This window comes from Falco peregrinus, chromosome 18, assembly GCF_023634155.1.
Source record: "Falco peregrinus isolate bFalPer1 chromosome 18, bFalPer1.pri, whole genome shotgun sequence".
In the NCBI taxonomy this organism is placed as follows: domain Eukaryota; kingdom Metazoa; phylum Chordata; class Aves; order Falconiformes; family Falconidae; genus Falco; species Falco peregrinus.
Genome location: NC_073738.1, coordinates 3,921,339 through 3,936,213, shown reverse-complemented (window position 1 = coordinate 3,936,213; position 14,875 = coordinate 3,921,339). Strand labels below are relative to the sequence as shown.

Below are 14,875 nucleotides of genomic sequence, written 5' to 3'. Positions count from 1 at the left end.
AGCGAGGGATATTCAAATTCTGAGGCAACATAACAGGCCTTCGTATTTCATATTTTTATTTTCTGAGCTTCAGAGAAAGTAAGAGTCCAATATTCCAAACAGTTAAGAGAGACTGTTTTCCATAGGATTATACTCTACTGCTTCTACCAGGTGTAAGAACTATGCCTCCTAATTTTTGTGTTAGTTATAGCAAGCTTGAGAGCAAAACAACCTCGCTTTTGGTCTTTGAATTTTTGAGATTGAGTTTAAAAGAAAACTATAATGTTTGATTTATATTTTCTGTTGATTTGAACATGCCAGTGTCTAACTACCTTGTTTGAACTCATGAAAATCTGACTGGGACTAAACAGAAAAAATCTAGTTGTTTGCAAAGGCTGATCCGTCTCCTGTGTCTTGCAGATACAACCAGGTCAAAGAAAAGTCACGAGAAAGAGGGAGTAGAATACAATTTTGTCTCTAAGCAATCATTTGAGACAGATGTGCAGCAAAACAAGTGAGTTAATTTTAAAATATTGGCATAATTGACTGTATTTCAAAAATATTGCTAGTTATCTCTTGCGTCATACGAATAACACGATCAGGTGTAAAGTTGGACTAGTTGTGTTAGAAAGGTTCAGCTTTCCAAGTAAAAAGCTCTTCATTCAGTCTGGACTGTTAGCATGAATTTAGTAAGCAGCAATTTAGAAACAACGCAGGACTAGGAGGAGGATCTTAGAATTTAAGCCTGCATCTTGTAAGTAGTGTGATTGCTCAGAATTTAATCTAGTAAAAGTAACAGATGCATAGCTGGCCCTACTTAATCTCCATTTACTGTGATGGGTAACGAGTTTTATTGATAAGTCCACTTTAAAGTGTGTTGTAGACTGAATCTGTGCGTGTAAATGACTTTCTCTAAGATGGAGCGTGTTTCCTAGAAGGATATTTTTTGGCTAGTCTCCCAGAAGATGGGAGAATTGGAATCCATTTCCTTGCCAGTTCTGTTCTAGTTCTTGTGAAAAACATCCTCTTTCTTCCATTAGGCTTGAACATCAGTCTGCTGCATTAATGCAGCTTATTCCCCTACTTGTCAGTAGTGCTGATTAGCAATTAGTGAAATGTGAAGAAGACTTGCTACTAAGCAACCAGAAGGGGAAAAAAAATAATAATCAGAAAAAAGAAACTCCTCTTTTTCCCCCTTATTTGGTTACTGTGACTTCAGGAAACAGCTATCAAATGTTCTAATTCGGTATTCTTTGTGGATGGTATTTAAAAACGTATTGATTTTTCAGATTTGTGGAACACGGAGAATACAAAGAGAATCTGTATGGTACAAGTCTTGAGGCAATCCGGTCTGTGATGGCCAAAAAGAAGGTTTGTTTGGTGGATGTGGTACCTGAAGTAAGTTCTGCAGCTTATTTTAAAGCCAGCAAGTATTTCTTCCTAGGCTGCCAGCCTAAGTACCTGATGTGGTTCACCACTGGTGGCTACTTGCCCTGCAAAGAACGATGATGCTCTCAGAACTTGCGTTTCTAACAGGTGGCCGGAGGGTCACCTAAGCAGAACAGGGCTCGTGCAACCTTCCCCGTTCCTACAAGTCCAGTTGATACAGCCTAGATTATGTTTTTTTGCGGGATTTTTTTCCCCCTTGCTGTAAGAAATGTGCATCACTGTCCTAGCCTGCTCAAATTCTAGAGAGAATACTTAGAGTGTGGATGGGTTTTTCATTCTTATTCCTTCCTACTGCCTCTTGAAGCGTTGTTAGTGTTACCAGTGCCAGTATACCTGCTCTTAATCCTTCCATCCTGGGAGTTGGCCTTCGAAATTTTGATTCGGATTTTGCAACTAGACTAGGAAAAAACTTGCGATACTACCTCAGATGAATTCCAGGTTTGAAATTTCCAGTGTTTTCGCCAGTGAAGCAAACCATAAATTGCCTGTCAAGTCAATTTTATGTATTTGTTGGGGGTTTTTTAATATACTTAGTAGCTTTTGCCATGTCCTTGTTCTATTACCACAACGCGTGGTGAGCAGGCGTGCGGTCAGGCCATGCCCCAGAGAGCCCAGGTACCTTTCTAAGCTAGCCAGGACACTGACATTATTTCTTCTGAAGAGCAAAAGGTTCCTGTGGTCAGCGGTACAGCACACAGGACTTCACACCACAGCGTGTACTACTGAAACTGCTGAATCCAGCTTGAGCAGATCATTGATATCTAATGAGTAGATCATTGACATCTAACAAAAAAAAAAAAAAGTGTTACAAAACCCCATCTGTTCACAGGCAGTAAAGCACTTGAGGACTCCCGAGTTTAAGCCTTACGTTATCTTTGTGAAGCCTCTCATTCCAGAAAAGAAAAAACACGTCCTAAAATCTCCCACAGAAGAAATCTCAGCCCCCCTTGTAAGTATTCTAACTTTATAATCTCGTGGTTTTAGACATGATAGGAGTATTTGGGCTAGCATTTCTGTGATGTGGAAGAGCTTCTCTTCCATCACAGTGAAAGTCAAGAGCAGGGCACTGAGCGGGTCCTGTGCGTATGTAGCCTTTCAGCTGGGACTTCTAATGAGATTTTTGACTCCCTGAAAACTTGAATGTGTAAGTAACACGAAGCAAAGTGCGTGCCTTCCGTGGGGATCAGCGCACGTCATTCAAGGCTGCAGCAAGGGAAGCTGCTACGGAACTTGGATAAAACTAATAAATCATTTCACGTTTTGATGAGCAGCCCCATCAAATGGTAAGGGTGGCCACCTACTCCTGATACCTTCAGAGTGACACCCACCCAGGCTGTTAACCATGTACCCACTAAATGCAGCATGTGGATGTCTCACAAGGACCAAACCTAGACCAGCTGCAGATGGGTCACATGTAAGTGTGGCAGAAATACTGAGAGTGCACAAGGTCATTATTTTAGGTAACCTGAACTTCAATTTAGACGTAACAGAACTTAATTCATTTCTTAAGTTTTCACATAAGCCCTTAAAATTATTGAACTTGAAGGCAGTGGGTCCAGCATTCTTTTGCAAATGCTGAGGAGGATGATTTTCAGGTGTTAAGTTAGACAGCGACTCTTAACTTCATAAAATGCAGTGTCACCATCTTATGTCCCTCCTGCAACCTGTTTTTTCCCCCCTCCTTGTATCACCTCTTGCATTTTTGAAACAGCCTACCAAATTCCAGCAGTAGCATACCGCTCCTTGATCTCGGTTGTAATGTCTTACATACCCTTTTCTAACAGTAGCAACTCTTGTTTAATTTCCTTTCAAAGTAATGACTTACTGTGCTCATACGCTTTAAAATGCTAGTAATTAAAAAGACACGCTGTAAATTTCATACCGTCTTCTCGTGTTGATCAGCAGGATGAAGAACAGCAGGAAATTATTAATTCAGCAGCATTCATTGAAGAGCAGTATGGCCATTTAATTGACACTGTACTGGTGAAAGAAGATCTCCAGAGTGCGTGTAATCAGCTGAAAACTGTGTTAGAGAAACTAAACAACGATTCCTTTTGGGTGCCAGTCAGCTGGGTTAGGTCGTAGCTTGTTATAAGCTGTTTAAGGGAAAGATTGTGTAAAAATGTCTTGTAAATATATGGATTAGAAAAGGGAAGTAAGTCAAAGTCACGTCAAAGCTGCTGGTCTATCTAGAAGGTCATACATAAAGACTGTGTGAGAAAAACTAAACAAAGTCAGAAGCTGGCACTGCCTTCCTGAATCAAAATCTTGGATAGCAGTTGTCATTTAAAAGTGAATACTCAGACTAAAGAGATCAGTAAAACGCTGGGGTGACTTTTAGGCTGTAAATAGTGCATTTTGTACAGTAAAGGTTCACAGAGGGTGCCCAGGCTTCCAAAACGTTTAAGTAGTACTGGAACACTAACCAGCTGGAATTTTCATCTTTTGACCACGAATTCTGTGGCTAGTTAAGGCATCTTACGGTACTTTTCAGGAACCAGTATGCTCACAGAGGCAGCTACTTCAGCTAGGTGGGAGGGATGGCCTGGGGAGGGTGCTTCTACCATCTCAGTGACTCAAAAGCTCAACTGGCTGTCAGGCCAGCAAAACGTGTTTCCCTTTGCTCAGGATCATGCGTTGCAAATCCTTTCCAATTAGGCACTAAAACTAGGCCAGTTGTATGTGGTAGATATTTTAGTGCTTGAGAGATGGGTTGGGTTTCTTTTACGTTCCGTCCCACGTTTTCCAATGCCTCCAAGTTGTCTGGTTGCAGGTATTAAGTCTGCTCAGCCAGAGCTTGTGCCCACTTTCCCAGTCTCTTCCTCCTGACATAGGACAAATGTTAAACAACCTGTGGACACACCTGCATGACGAGCTGGCTCGTAAGCCAGAGAAATTTTTTAATCTCTATGAAAATAAATGCATAAACTTAAAATAGGACTTTTAAGAAGCTTTTTTTCTACTAGACATCTTTGCAAATGCCACCTGATGGGACACCACCTTGACACCAACGTAGCAGCTCCAAAAAGAGCACCAAAAGGAGGAGGCTGAAGTAGGCTGAGCTACAGGTCCAAGTCATCATCCTTCCAGCATTTATCACTACCTTTGTTCCAAGCTGGGCAGAGGCTTCCAGAACATCTTAATTGGCTACATTGAGTCCTGAAGAAGAAATCTTAACTGTTAGAGGACTTTGTATGTTCAAGTCTCCTGAAATATATACAGGATATTTAGATGGGGGTTAAGAAGAAAATGCAGAGGGATGGTTCTGGAAGCTTTGTTATTATTTGGGAAAAAAAATTGACTGTTGTACAGGTGCATGTTAGCTGAAACTAGTTCCTGTTTTCCATTGCTTGTGCTGAGGTCTGATTGTTCCGCTGTGCTGTGCCCTTTAACAAGACCCTCTGGTGTACCAGTCTGGTTCCTTGCATCTGAACAGTATGATGTTATTCTTGTCCCGCTGCGTTTAGCAAAACTAACACCACTGCCTATTAAAAATACATTTCTTTTATACCAGTGTCACTGAATCTACATTAACTCTAGCCCAAAAAAATGGTGTAGGACAGTCACCTGGATTTATCTTCTCCAGAGATGTGTACCCCGGCACCTTTCAGGTACTGTCCTCCATGTAGACATGAAGGTTCCCATTTCCACAGCCAGGTATCGGGCTTGGCAGGACAGATTTGCTGCCGGAATGGTGATCTCGGTGGGTGCACGAGGACTCCTCCACGTAGTGGGCCAGCAGCTCTGCCACTAACGCCCTGCAGTCTTGTCCCAGCACAGCCACCAAAAGTAACTTGGCTTAAGAGACAGACATAGTGCCACGGGAATGTTGTGACAGATGTACCTTCATCCTATGGAAAACCTGAGTGTAATGTTTTAAAACCTAAGTAACAGCATTTAAAACAAAGTTTTTTTATGACAATATCAAGTGGGCAGACTGATCTCACCGTAGATCTATAGCGCAGGTTTTTATAGTCTGCAAGACATAAATGTGTTTAGGGGATACAAATCTAAAGAAAACTAGGTAAGATACTATCTAAGGGTCAGAATTCACTTAAAACAAGGTTGCTGTCTATTATTTTGGAATATTCCAATGACTAGCAGGAAGCCTGAAGTGAAAACAAGTCGTGTGAAATTATTCAGCCTCAAATCCCTTTGCCCAGCTTTTCTTCTGCCAGTATCCCCCAGCAAACCCTGAAAGAGCTTTTGCTTTTTGTGTCAGACCCACCGAACTGCTGCTCGGTCATTTTTTTCCCATTTACACACCACACCAGGCATATTGTGCACCTTGACTCACAGTAACTGAACTGCAATGTTGTTCAAGGGTTTTTCTCTTTCCAAAAGCACAAACCTGGCTCAAAACCTTCCTTCATCTATTCTAGCTCAAGCTTCGTGGGAAGTCAAATTAATTTCAAAATACAGTAATTCAACAAGTCCGTTTACTGAGCTATGAACTCGCTGCAGTTTAAACCCAACAGCAATAAGGACTAGAATTTCCCAACAGAACCTTTAAACCTGCTTCACGCCGACAGCAGCTCCCATTCCTCTTGTCTTCAGTTTATAGTTTAAATAAAGATACCATCTTGGTGTTAAAAATAACCCAACCCCAAATTCTTGACTTAAGCGTGGGGGTGCGATAGTTTTGGAAACAGGGACCAAGTTCTAACTTGTTCTTGCGAAGTAAATAGTCACCACCACCTCGATTTTTCTAAAATTTTCTCAATCTTCAACAGCTCTTTGCTCACAACTTGCAGTTGTGACAGCATAGGCTAAATACTGCCCAGTGCCCATCCCTGCCAGAGCTATTTGTGCATGTTCACGGGACTTTCACCATGTCACAGACCAGCTTCTGATGACGCAGCACCAGTATCTATGATAATTTCCAGTGACGCCGCCAGTCAAATTTGTCATACAGTTTATTTTCCTTGATATTTCAGGTTAGAAAGGCAAAGTTAGGCAACCAGATACCTTTTTCACTGCATATAAGCATTCCATAAGAGGAAGAGTTCACTCAAACCTAAACATTTTTACAATTTTACATTTCATTTTGCAAATCTGGAACTGTAGACACATTTCTTGTAGTTTCTAGTAAGAATGAGTGTGTATTTACATTGCTCCTTTCAGACCTGACTATATCCAAAACTGAACGAAAGACTGATTCATTTAGCCCGCTTCATTCGAAAATTGTTGTTGATGGCTTTTTGATGAACGATGAACAACAACTACAAAAATTTGCAAATTAATCAAGGTGGATTTTGATTCTGTTTTTTTTTTCCTCAACTACAACAGAGGAAGCATTCATGCAGTAGGATTGCACGTGCAGCAAACTGAAGCGTGACGCAAAGGAAGATGGTGTTACTTTCTAAAAGGCTGCCAGCTGTTTAGTTATGTATAAAAAAATAGGCCAGTCTTAAAAATAAAGACCTTGTAAAGGCAGCACAGATCGGCAAAGCAGTGTTGTCCACATTCAACAGAACAGCAACAGAATGGCCACCTCTCCAGTCCCTTCCCAGGAAGTGTTGGGATGAAGCTACTACCTTGGTGACAGGGTCCTTGTACAAAAGTCATGCCCGTCGCCATAAAAAAACCCAAACAAACCACAGACAGCGGAGAATGCACCAGGACCACTGCATGACCTGATGATCACAAGCCATCCATCCTGTGATGTCTCCTTCCTGGCCTTCCCACCTGGTTTTAGGGCTTTGTTACAGTTGTCACAGCCTCCCATCCTCTGAACTTGGCTTCCAAGTCTTTTCTTGGGTCCAGCCTCCATTCACAGTTGTACTTGGGGATTCCAGACAATCCCAAGTTGACAGGTTCGCGTTTTTCCGATGGACAGTAGTTCAAACAAACCACGCCACCTGTGATCTGTTTACCGTGTGCCTATCCTGCTGCTGTCGGGCACCCCGACAGAAACTACTCCTCTTCTACTCTCTCACATAAGCTGATAGGAATAAATATTCCAGAGGGACATCATCTAGACTGAAACCAAGGGGAAAGCATAAGCAGCAGTCCTTCGGCTGCCTGTAAGCAGATGTTTCCACTGCTAAAGACATGAAAAACCTCCTGTGAGATCTGACATCTCCCCCAGACTTATTTCAGCAGAGGGAAACACACAGGAGCGATCTTCCAACTATGCAGCCGCTTCCATCTGCTTCAAGGTGATGCAGAAACCTGTAACAGCTATTTCTACTCACTTTAGCAACAATGATACAGGCACGCTTTTGGAAAACGGCTCCACAAAGAGCAACTTCACAGGGGACCACTTTAGCTGCGGAGTGAGGTTGAAGTTGATACACCTTGTCCTCAGCTTGTGTTGTGGTAGCACTCGTGATATATCACTGCTGGTACTCAGGAATGGCACTCCCATGAACATAAATTAACTGGAGAGCAATCACTCATCAAAAAGCCATCAAAAAACAAAGGATCATCTTAAAAAAAAGGGCAAATTTTTCTGTTCCGACTTGACAGTGTCCTGTATGAAAGTGTCTTTGAATTTACCACTTGTTTACATTTTAAATGCTTTTAATATTGTCCCCAAACTGGACACTTTCGCAGCATCGCAGGCGATCTTCTAGAGGCACTGCCACTGCGATCGGATCAGATGGCTAACACCTTCCACGACTCGGTTTGTTTTCAAGAAAAGGCAGCGCGTGTAACGAGGGAGAGGTGGAGATAATAAAAAAAAAATAATAAAAAAAACATTTATCCGACAGAACTTCATCATGGGATTGGCAACAGACAGACTGTTATTGGAAACACCAGCATATTCTATGTTAATCTTAGTTTTCGCCCTGCAGTTGCTGACTGAAGGCAGGAGCATGGGTTTGCAGAGAGCCCTGGGAACTGTAAAGAGGACCCACGACGTAAAGCAGCCCCAAACGATTCCCATTTCCCCACTGATCTTTGGTACAAAGTACTGGAGAGCAGCGAGGGTAACCCATGGTGTCCTGCAGACGCAGCGGGGGCTTTTCTGCGGAATGTCTAAAAATTGAAGTGGCATCTCCACCTATTATTTGGCAACCCGCAGCAATTTTGACAGCTTAAAACCATCTGAAATAGGGAAACAATGTGACTGCTCAGGGTGACTCCTGACTGTTCTCTACAGTTTAGCCGCCCCAAAGACTCCCCTGCCATTCTGGGGAAGAGATTTTCTGTAATATTCCAAAATGGAGTAATACCTTATTTTATTCTAAGGCAGGAATTGCAGAAAAAGTCCATGCTGAACGCCTTACACCAAAAGCACAATACTTTAGGAAAGCACTATGATTTAATACTGCATAATCTGGCGGTTACCAGAAAAACATCGGGAGATAGCAGCTGTGCACGAGCAGAGAAATTGTATTTTGTTAATGAACCAAAATTACATTTTGCTAAACAGTTAGGGGTTTGGATCGACACGACTGGCGGTGGGTCAAACAAGGCACAGACTGGTGTTTGGACCTCCCCTTCTTTTTTTTTTTTTTTTTTTTCTTTAAAAAAAGCACGCACTCCATTCAGACAGAACAGCCACCTGTGGGTTTAAGCAAGCGGACAGTATGCACCACAGGAGCTTTTATCCTGCTGCGCCGAAGCTTCCATCAGCCGGACTCCTCGCTTCTCTGCTCTCTTATCCCAAAGACCTGGTGTCTGCAGGATCTTTATGACTAGCTCCTCAAAGGCATGTTGCACTCCGTCCTGTGTCTTGGCACTGGTCTCTGGTGGACGAGGATGGGGGGGAAAAAGGTATTTTATCTTACTTGCAAGGAGTATTCCACTTTGTAAGAAGTTCTTTTGGGACCAGAGAGAAGATAAAATTTTTTCAGCCAGTGAACCTCCTCTCCATGCTCCCTGAACACACACGTAAGTTGAATATGCAAAGACATGTATCCCAGTCTGAAGCACCTCATTTTTCCACCTAAAAAAATTCCACAGCTCCCCATTCTCTCCATAATGGAGAAACAGAAATTCTTCTCAAGTTGTGATAATAAATCTACAGGATAATTATTCCTTAACTAAGGTGGGGAACAAAGAATGCAGAGGGAATTACATGTTTTCCCCTACATGTTTGTTCCAGTTCCTTCTGAAAATCTTTTCAAGGAGCTTCACTTAAAAGCTACTTTAAAAAAAACAAACCAAACAATTTGTTCCCCATCTTTATATCTCTGCATTGAACATTTTATTGTTGGTCTAAGAATATTGTCTTTTATGTAGCTGCAACAGAAACCAAAGAGGGATTACGCAAGGTCCTTGCTGACATCAGTGATGAGAAAGAAAAATTCCAATCTTCTGGGCTCTGAATTAAAAAATCCTGCTAGTTTCAAGGGAATATAAAACTTCTGCCTACACTGTATAGGAAGTAAATCTCTTTCAGACAAAAGCACTTCCAATTGCAGTCGGTGCAGACCACCTCTGAAAAAAGTTAAAACCTACATCCACGCATAGGAACTAATGCAGCAAAAAAACCCCTTAATTAGGTCCTAAATAGTAAATCAACTTATCAACCTGAAATACATTTGTACACTCCATTCACGCTTAGTGATACCAAAATAAACATATGAATACACAAGTTTTTGGCATGGAGTAACATACCTATAAAAAGCAACGAGCGTTTCCTAGCGAACTGGAGTCCTTCTCTTCTCTCCACTTCACGATCAGGCTGTAGAGACGAACAAAGAACACGACTCCAATAAGCCACACTTGCCACTTTTACGAAGCCCCTGGAAAAGTGTCACTGCAAAAGTGAAGTTTTGCTGAAAAGCAAGTCTATAAAACCGTGTAGTAACAAGCAAGTGGATTTTCCCACTTTAGATTACTGCTAGGCAGGCTGTTACGGGGTCAAACTGAAGGGGAGCAACATCAAATTGGTAGGAAATGAACACGTTGCTATCTTCTGAAACAACTAGGAGCAAGATCCATGCCAGAAAGGAGGTTTCAGTGGTCAGATCACGGATTTGGAAGGGGGCAGAGAGAACCTAGTTCAGGATAGCCACGCTGGAAACCTCTTCTAGTAAAGCAAAAGCGGAACATCTCACTATGCAACAGGCATCCAAGATCTGTCAAAACACCCCAGAATCATGCATCAAGCAGTGCACCTCACCCCCCCAGAGATGCAAACTCTACAGCCATCCGAAGAGCTGACCTCTCCTTCCCCACCACCCATCCAAAACACACTCCGGCCAAAAAGCAAGCAGAAGTTGCACAGCAGTTAACTTCGCGGTAGAACCGTTTTAGTCAGAATCTCTCACTATCGTAAGAGGATTTCTCTCAATTGTGGCTCTCTAGGGGAGTTTCCATTCAAATCTTGAACAAGATCTGCTTCTAAAGTGACGTAGTAAGTGGAGTCTGCCCAACCTAGGTTACTTCCAGAGCAAATCACCTCCTCACACAAGAGATGCGTTACTTTCGGCACTTAGCTCACATTTATGCTCTGTCAAGACTGAATCATCTGTGGAAGAGCCTAAGAGGATGCATTTCTAAACTGACCTTATCAGTTTTATTGCCAACTAACATCTTGACAGCGTTGCTTTTCGTGGCATACATTTCCAGCTCATTCAGCCAGCCCTCGAGTCCTGTGAAAGTGTCTTTCCTTGTAACATCGTACACTGGTAACAGAGGAAAAGAGGCTTAAGGGCTGTGGACTCTTAAACAAGGTTTACTTTGTTACAGCAGAACTTAGACCCTACTAGCTAACTACTGCCCCCAAAAGAAGGCATTATTAGGGAATTACAGAAAGGTGCATGTTGATGCATATCCTCGTCCCAGCGCTGAACACGTTGGCTGTGCTCACCCAAAGTCACCCAGGATTACAGAACACGAGTGCCTCTGCAACTGGAAATCACGCTTACCAGTTCAAATCTTAACACCTACTACAAGTTCCGATGTAGGCCACACAATATTTTAAAATACCTATTTTGTCACCTCATTTAATAAAGTGAATTTTGGTCACTGATAACTTCCTAACTCCATTCACTTCATCACTAAGGTTTAAAAAGCTGCATCACAGCCAGAAAAATGATTTTGTTCAGGAAGGTGCTCAACCTTCACAAACCCTAAGAATCCCTTCTTTTTCTAATTGGTGGTGTCACAGGGAAAGTGACGAGCCATTGACTACTTGTGCTACAAACCGCATGTCTTACAGTATTCACATCAATAGTTCCTGGGAGGGGGGAAAAAAAAAAAAAAAAAAAAAAAAAAAAGAGTAAAAACATTGGGGGTGGAGGGGAAGACAACACAAACCCTAATTTGCCTTAATACCAAAAACTCAAAATAGTAACTACAAAGCTAATAATTCATCCACTCAACAGCTTGCAGGGCAACATACTTGTATCTTTCATTTAAAGTATTTTGAAGAAGCATTAGTTCCTGCTTGTGGTTTTACCTACTCAGTGTTTGAAGTAATGATGCAGTACTGTTGTAAAAACTGTAACCATTCCTCTGATTCCCTCAGACAACCTCCTTTCATGAAGGCAGGCACATTTCGGTAGTAATAAAGACCACTCTTTTTGTTATCATGTTTTCCTTTCATACACCTCCTACCTAAAACAACCCCTTGAGCTCCTCGGTAATAACTGGGGGTCAGTGTTCTAAAGCGCTCCTGTCCTGCCGTGTCCTACAGAGGGGAAAAAAAAAACAACCAACCAACCAAAACACACACATAACATCAAATATATTTAGAACAAAAAATGTATTTTGAACTACACAAGATAAAGTTAAAATTTTCCTGACCGATAAGGACATGTGAAACCATAAGCCAACAGAATGAGGGGAAGCAGTCAAAAAATAGCAGCAACAGAAAACAGGTAAGGAGGGGTAGAAAAGCATGGAGAGGACTTCACTGAAGGTTAAAGCAATAAGCACAGACAACTGTAACATCAGCAAGACAACAAGAAAGTCAGTGGGACTCAAGAGAAACAAAAAAAGGCTCCTGCTGCAAGCCAAGCAGCTAGACTTAACTAATTAACAATCAGCTGAGCTGAACGAGGTGAGGAATAACTTGTTTTCCAGTGAGAGACACTGCAGGAAAGGAGACACAGTGGTTCCAAAAAACCTCCCTTTGCCCCTCTACGGAGGGAAAGGAGAATCCAGTTAGAAAGAACTACTACAAGATTACTAAAACTCTAAGCAGGTAAGAAATTTTAAAATCAGTAGTCTCATTCAATTATTGCTGCAGCATGTCACACTTCCTCTCATGAATCTTCACAATAGCTCCTAAGTGCATCATGAAATTCAAAAACCCTCAAAACAAACAATAAGGAGGCAAAAGGATTACACCAATAGGATTTTTACCCCAAAAAAATCATTTCAGTTGATGTGCAGATTGGAATAGACACACTAACAGCTATAGTGTGATTTATTTCTTCTTTGTTAAAAAAAGAAACAAAAATTGGCAATATATTTACCTAATTCAGTTCATTGTTACTAAGGAGACGGCACTCTTGGGCATCTATGCCCACACACACACTAAAGCCAAAGCCTCTTTTTTTACCTTGATGCACAGCACGCACATTAGTTTTTATTCACCATCGTTGAATAATTAGCAGTTTCTCCTTAACGCTGTTACAGACTGCTGCAAAAGTGCCTTTTCCAGCTACGCAACTTGTGCAAGCTCTTGCTGGGAAATCAAAAGCGAGGCCAGGAGACACACCCCTGCGCGATTATTAGGGCAAAGAAATCGTGGTTACTCTCAGCAAAGCTTCTGCTTCGTGTCCGGTGCGTTCAGAACACAGGCAACACGTCACTGGCTAGAGCGAGTGTGATGGTCTTCTTGCTCCAAAAGTGTGAACGAAAACAAGAAAATAATTTGAGGTTTGGCATTTATATTACTTTTTTATTATCAGCCCGAGGTACATTTGTGCTCCCTTTCAAACAGTCCCAATTAATTAGTAATGACGTGTTCTTTCTCAAATACCTGTGACCACGCAATGAAAGTCTCTCCCTTGTAGGGTTCTTTCCTTCCATTTAGGAGAATACATGTTGTGCTTTAATATTATAAATAATCCTGATCACACAGCTGCTATCCAATTTCCCAGTTTGCAAGTGCTGGAAACACATGATCAGAAAGTTCAGGAGAAACGGTCAAGTCTCCCAGTAAATCTGAACCAACCTTTAAATTGTTCTGCACCAAGCATCATTTTTTGATGCTTTTAACCAAAACCAATCAGCTGGAGTGTTTCTGGTGCGGCACAGACCCAGAGCCGTCAGGCAGAGCATCACCCCGGAGCAGAGCAGAGCATCTCCCAGAGCCTGAGCATCGCCCCGGAGCACGAGCAGAGCAGAGCATCGCCCCGGAGCACGAGCAGAGCAGAGCAGAGCATCGCCCCGGAGCATGAGCAGAGCAGAGCAGAGCATCGCCCCGGAGCACGAGCAGAGCATCACTGCTCCCCAGCCAGCTGTGCCCCAGTGCTGCCTGTCCTGTCAGCACCTCTGGGCCACTGGGGCCACAGCTCAGCAAGCCCAACGTGCCCCAGAGGGCCTGGAGAACCCAGCTTGTGTAGGCGCAGGGAAGAGCAGACACAATCTCTGCTAGAATTGAAGGGAGGCTCCAGCCCAGCACCACGAGCTCAGCAGAGGTGGAGGGAGGGCTCTGAGAGGTGGAGGACAGCAAGGGAAGGGGACAGCGGGGGAAGGGGACAGCCAGGCACAGAACCAAGCTCTTGGGAGGTTTCACACCTGTCGAGAACCAGACTTGTCCCCATCTGTCGGAGCAGAACCTACCCATATCGCCAGCTGCACCACGTGGCCGTCCACCACCATCTTCTTCGCTCTAAAATCAACACCTGAGAGGTGAGGAGGAGGGAAGGTGGTCAGCAGGAAGAGACCAGTCCTGGCCGCTCCGGCCCCGGCCCCAGTCCCTGGTCCCCGGCCCAGGTCCCCCTCCCTGGTCCCCGATCCCCGATCCCCAATCCCCCTCCCCGGCCCCTGATCCTCCTCCCCGGCCCACGGTCCCTGGTCCCCCTCCCAGGCCCCCCGTCCCCCCTCATCGGTCCCCGGCCCCCGATCCCCCTCCCGGGTCCCGGCCCCCGATCCCCCTCCCCGGCTGCCAACAGGACCCAGAGAGAACCAGGGAGGCCCCCGCTGGGGGCCGGGGGGGCTGCGGGCTCACCGACGGTGGGCTTCAGGCACGGCTCAAACGCGCCGTCTGTGAAGCTCAGCAGGAGGCTGCGGGGAAAGAAACCCCGAGCTGAGCCGAGCCCAGCCCAGCCGAACCGAACCGAGCCGAGCCCAGCCGAAATGAACCGAGCCGAACCGAACCCAGCCGAGCCGAACCGAACCCAGCCCAGCCGAGCCCAGCCGAACCGAACCGAGCCGAGCCCAGCGCCCCGCCCCCACCTGGACTTCCCCACAGCGCTGTCCCCGATCAGCAGCAGCTTCAGCGTGAGGCCCGCAGCCTCCATGGCGGCGGGGCCGGCGGCAGCTCCGCGCTCCCCTCACGCCGCCACGGCCCGGGCCCGCCGGGCGCCGCCGG

General features: G+C 44.2%; 2 protein-coding genes across 9 annotated transcripts in view; one reads left to right on the top strand and one right to left on the bottom strand.

Annotated features, from left to right (window-relative positions):
* The window catches only part of MPP3 (MAGUK p55 scaffold protein 3), a 24,435-nt gene extending 19,499 nt beyond the window's left edge, over positions 1–4,936 (top strand). For 3 of the 8 annotated variants that reach the window (XM_055789718.1, XM_055789713.1, XM_027788741.2), the window contains 4 exons: positions 400–493; positions 1,269–1,377; positions 2,258–2,377; positions 3,331–4,936. In XM_055789718.1, the coding sequence (XP_055645693.1) occupies positions 400–493; positions 1,269–1,377; positions 2,258–2,377; positions 3,331–3,513 (506 nt within the window). In that variant the 3' untranslated portion in view covers positions 3,514–4,936. The remainder of the gene's footprint in view (positions 1–399; positions 494–1,268; positions 1,378–2,257; positions 2,378–3,330) is intronic. The other 5 variants (XM_055789717.1, XM_055789716.1, XM_055789715.1 and 2 more) reach the window with 5 other exon arrangements.
* On the bottom strand, positions 4,725–14,875 carry LOC101916093 (ras-related protein Rab-18-B-like). The gene is made up of 7 exons (XM_055789743.1): positions 14,740–14,875; positions 14,513–14,568; positions 14,125–14,186; positions 11,947–12,019; positions 10,894–11,012; positions 10,000–10,066; positions 4,725–9,125 (listed from the first exon to the last, which is right to left on the bottom strand). The coding sequence occupies exons 1-7, from the start codon at positions 14,802–14,804 to the stop codon at positions 8,950–8,952; spliced, it is 618 nt and encodes a 205-aa protein (XP_055645718.1). The 5' UTR covers positions 14,805–14,875; the 3' UTR covers positions 4,725–8,949.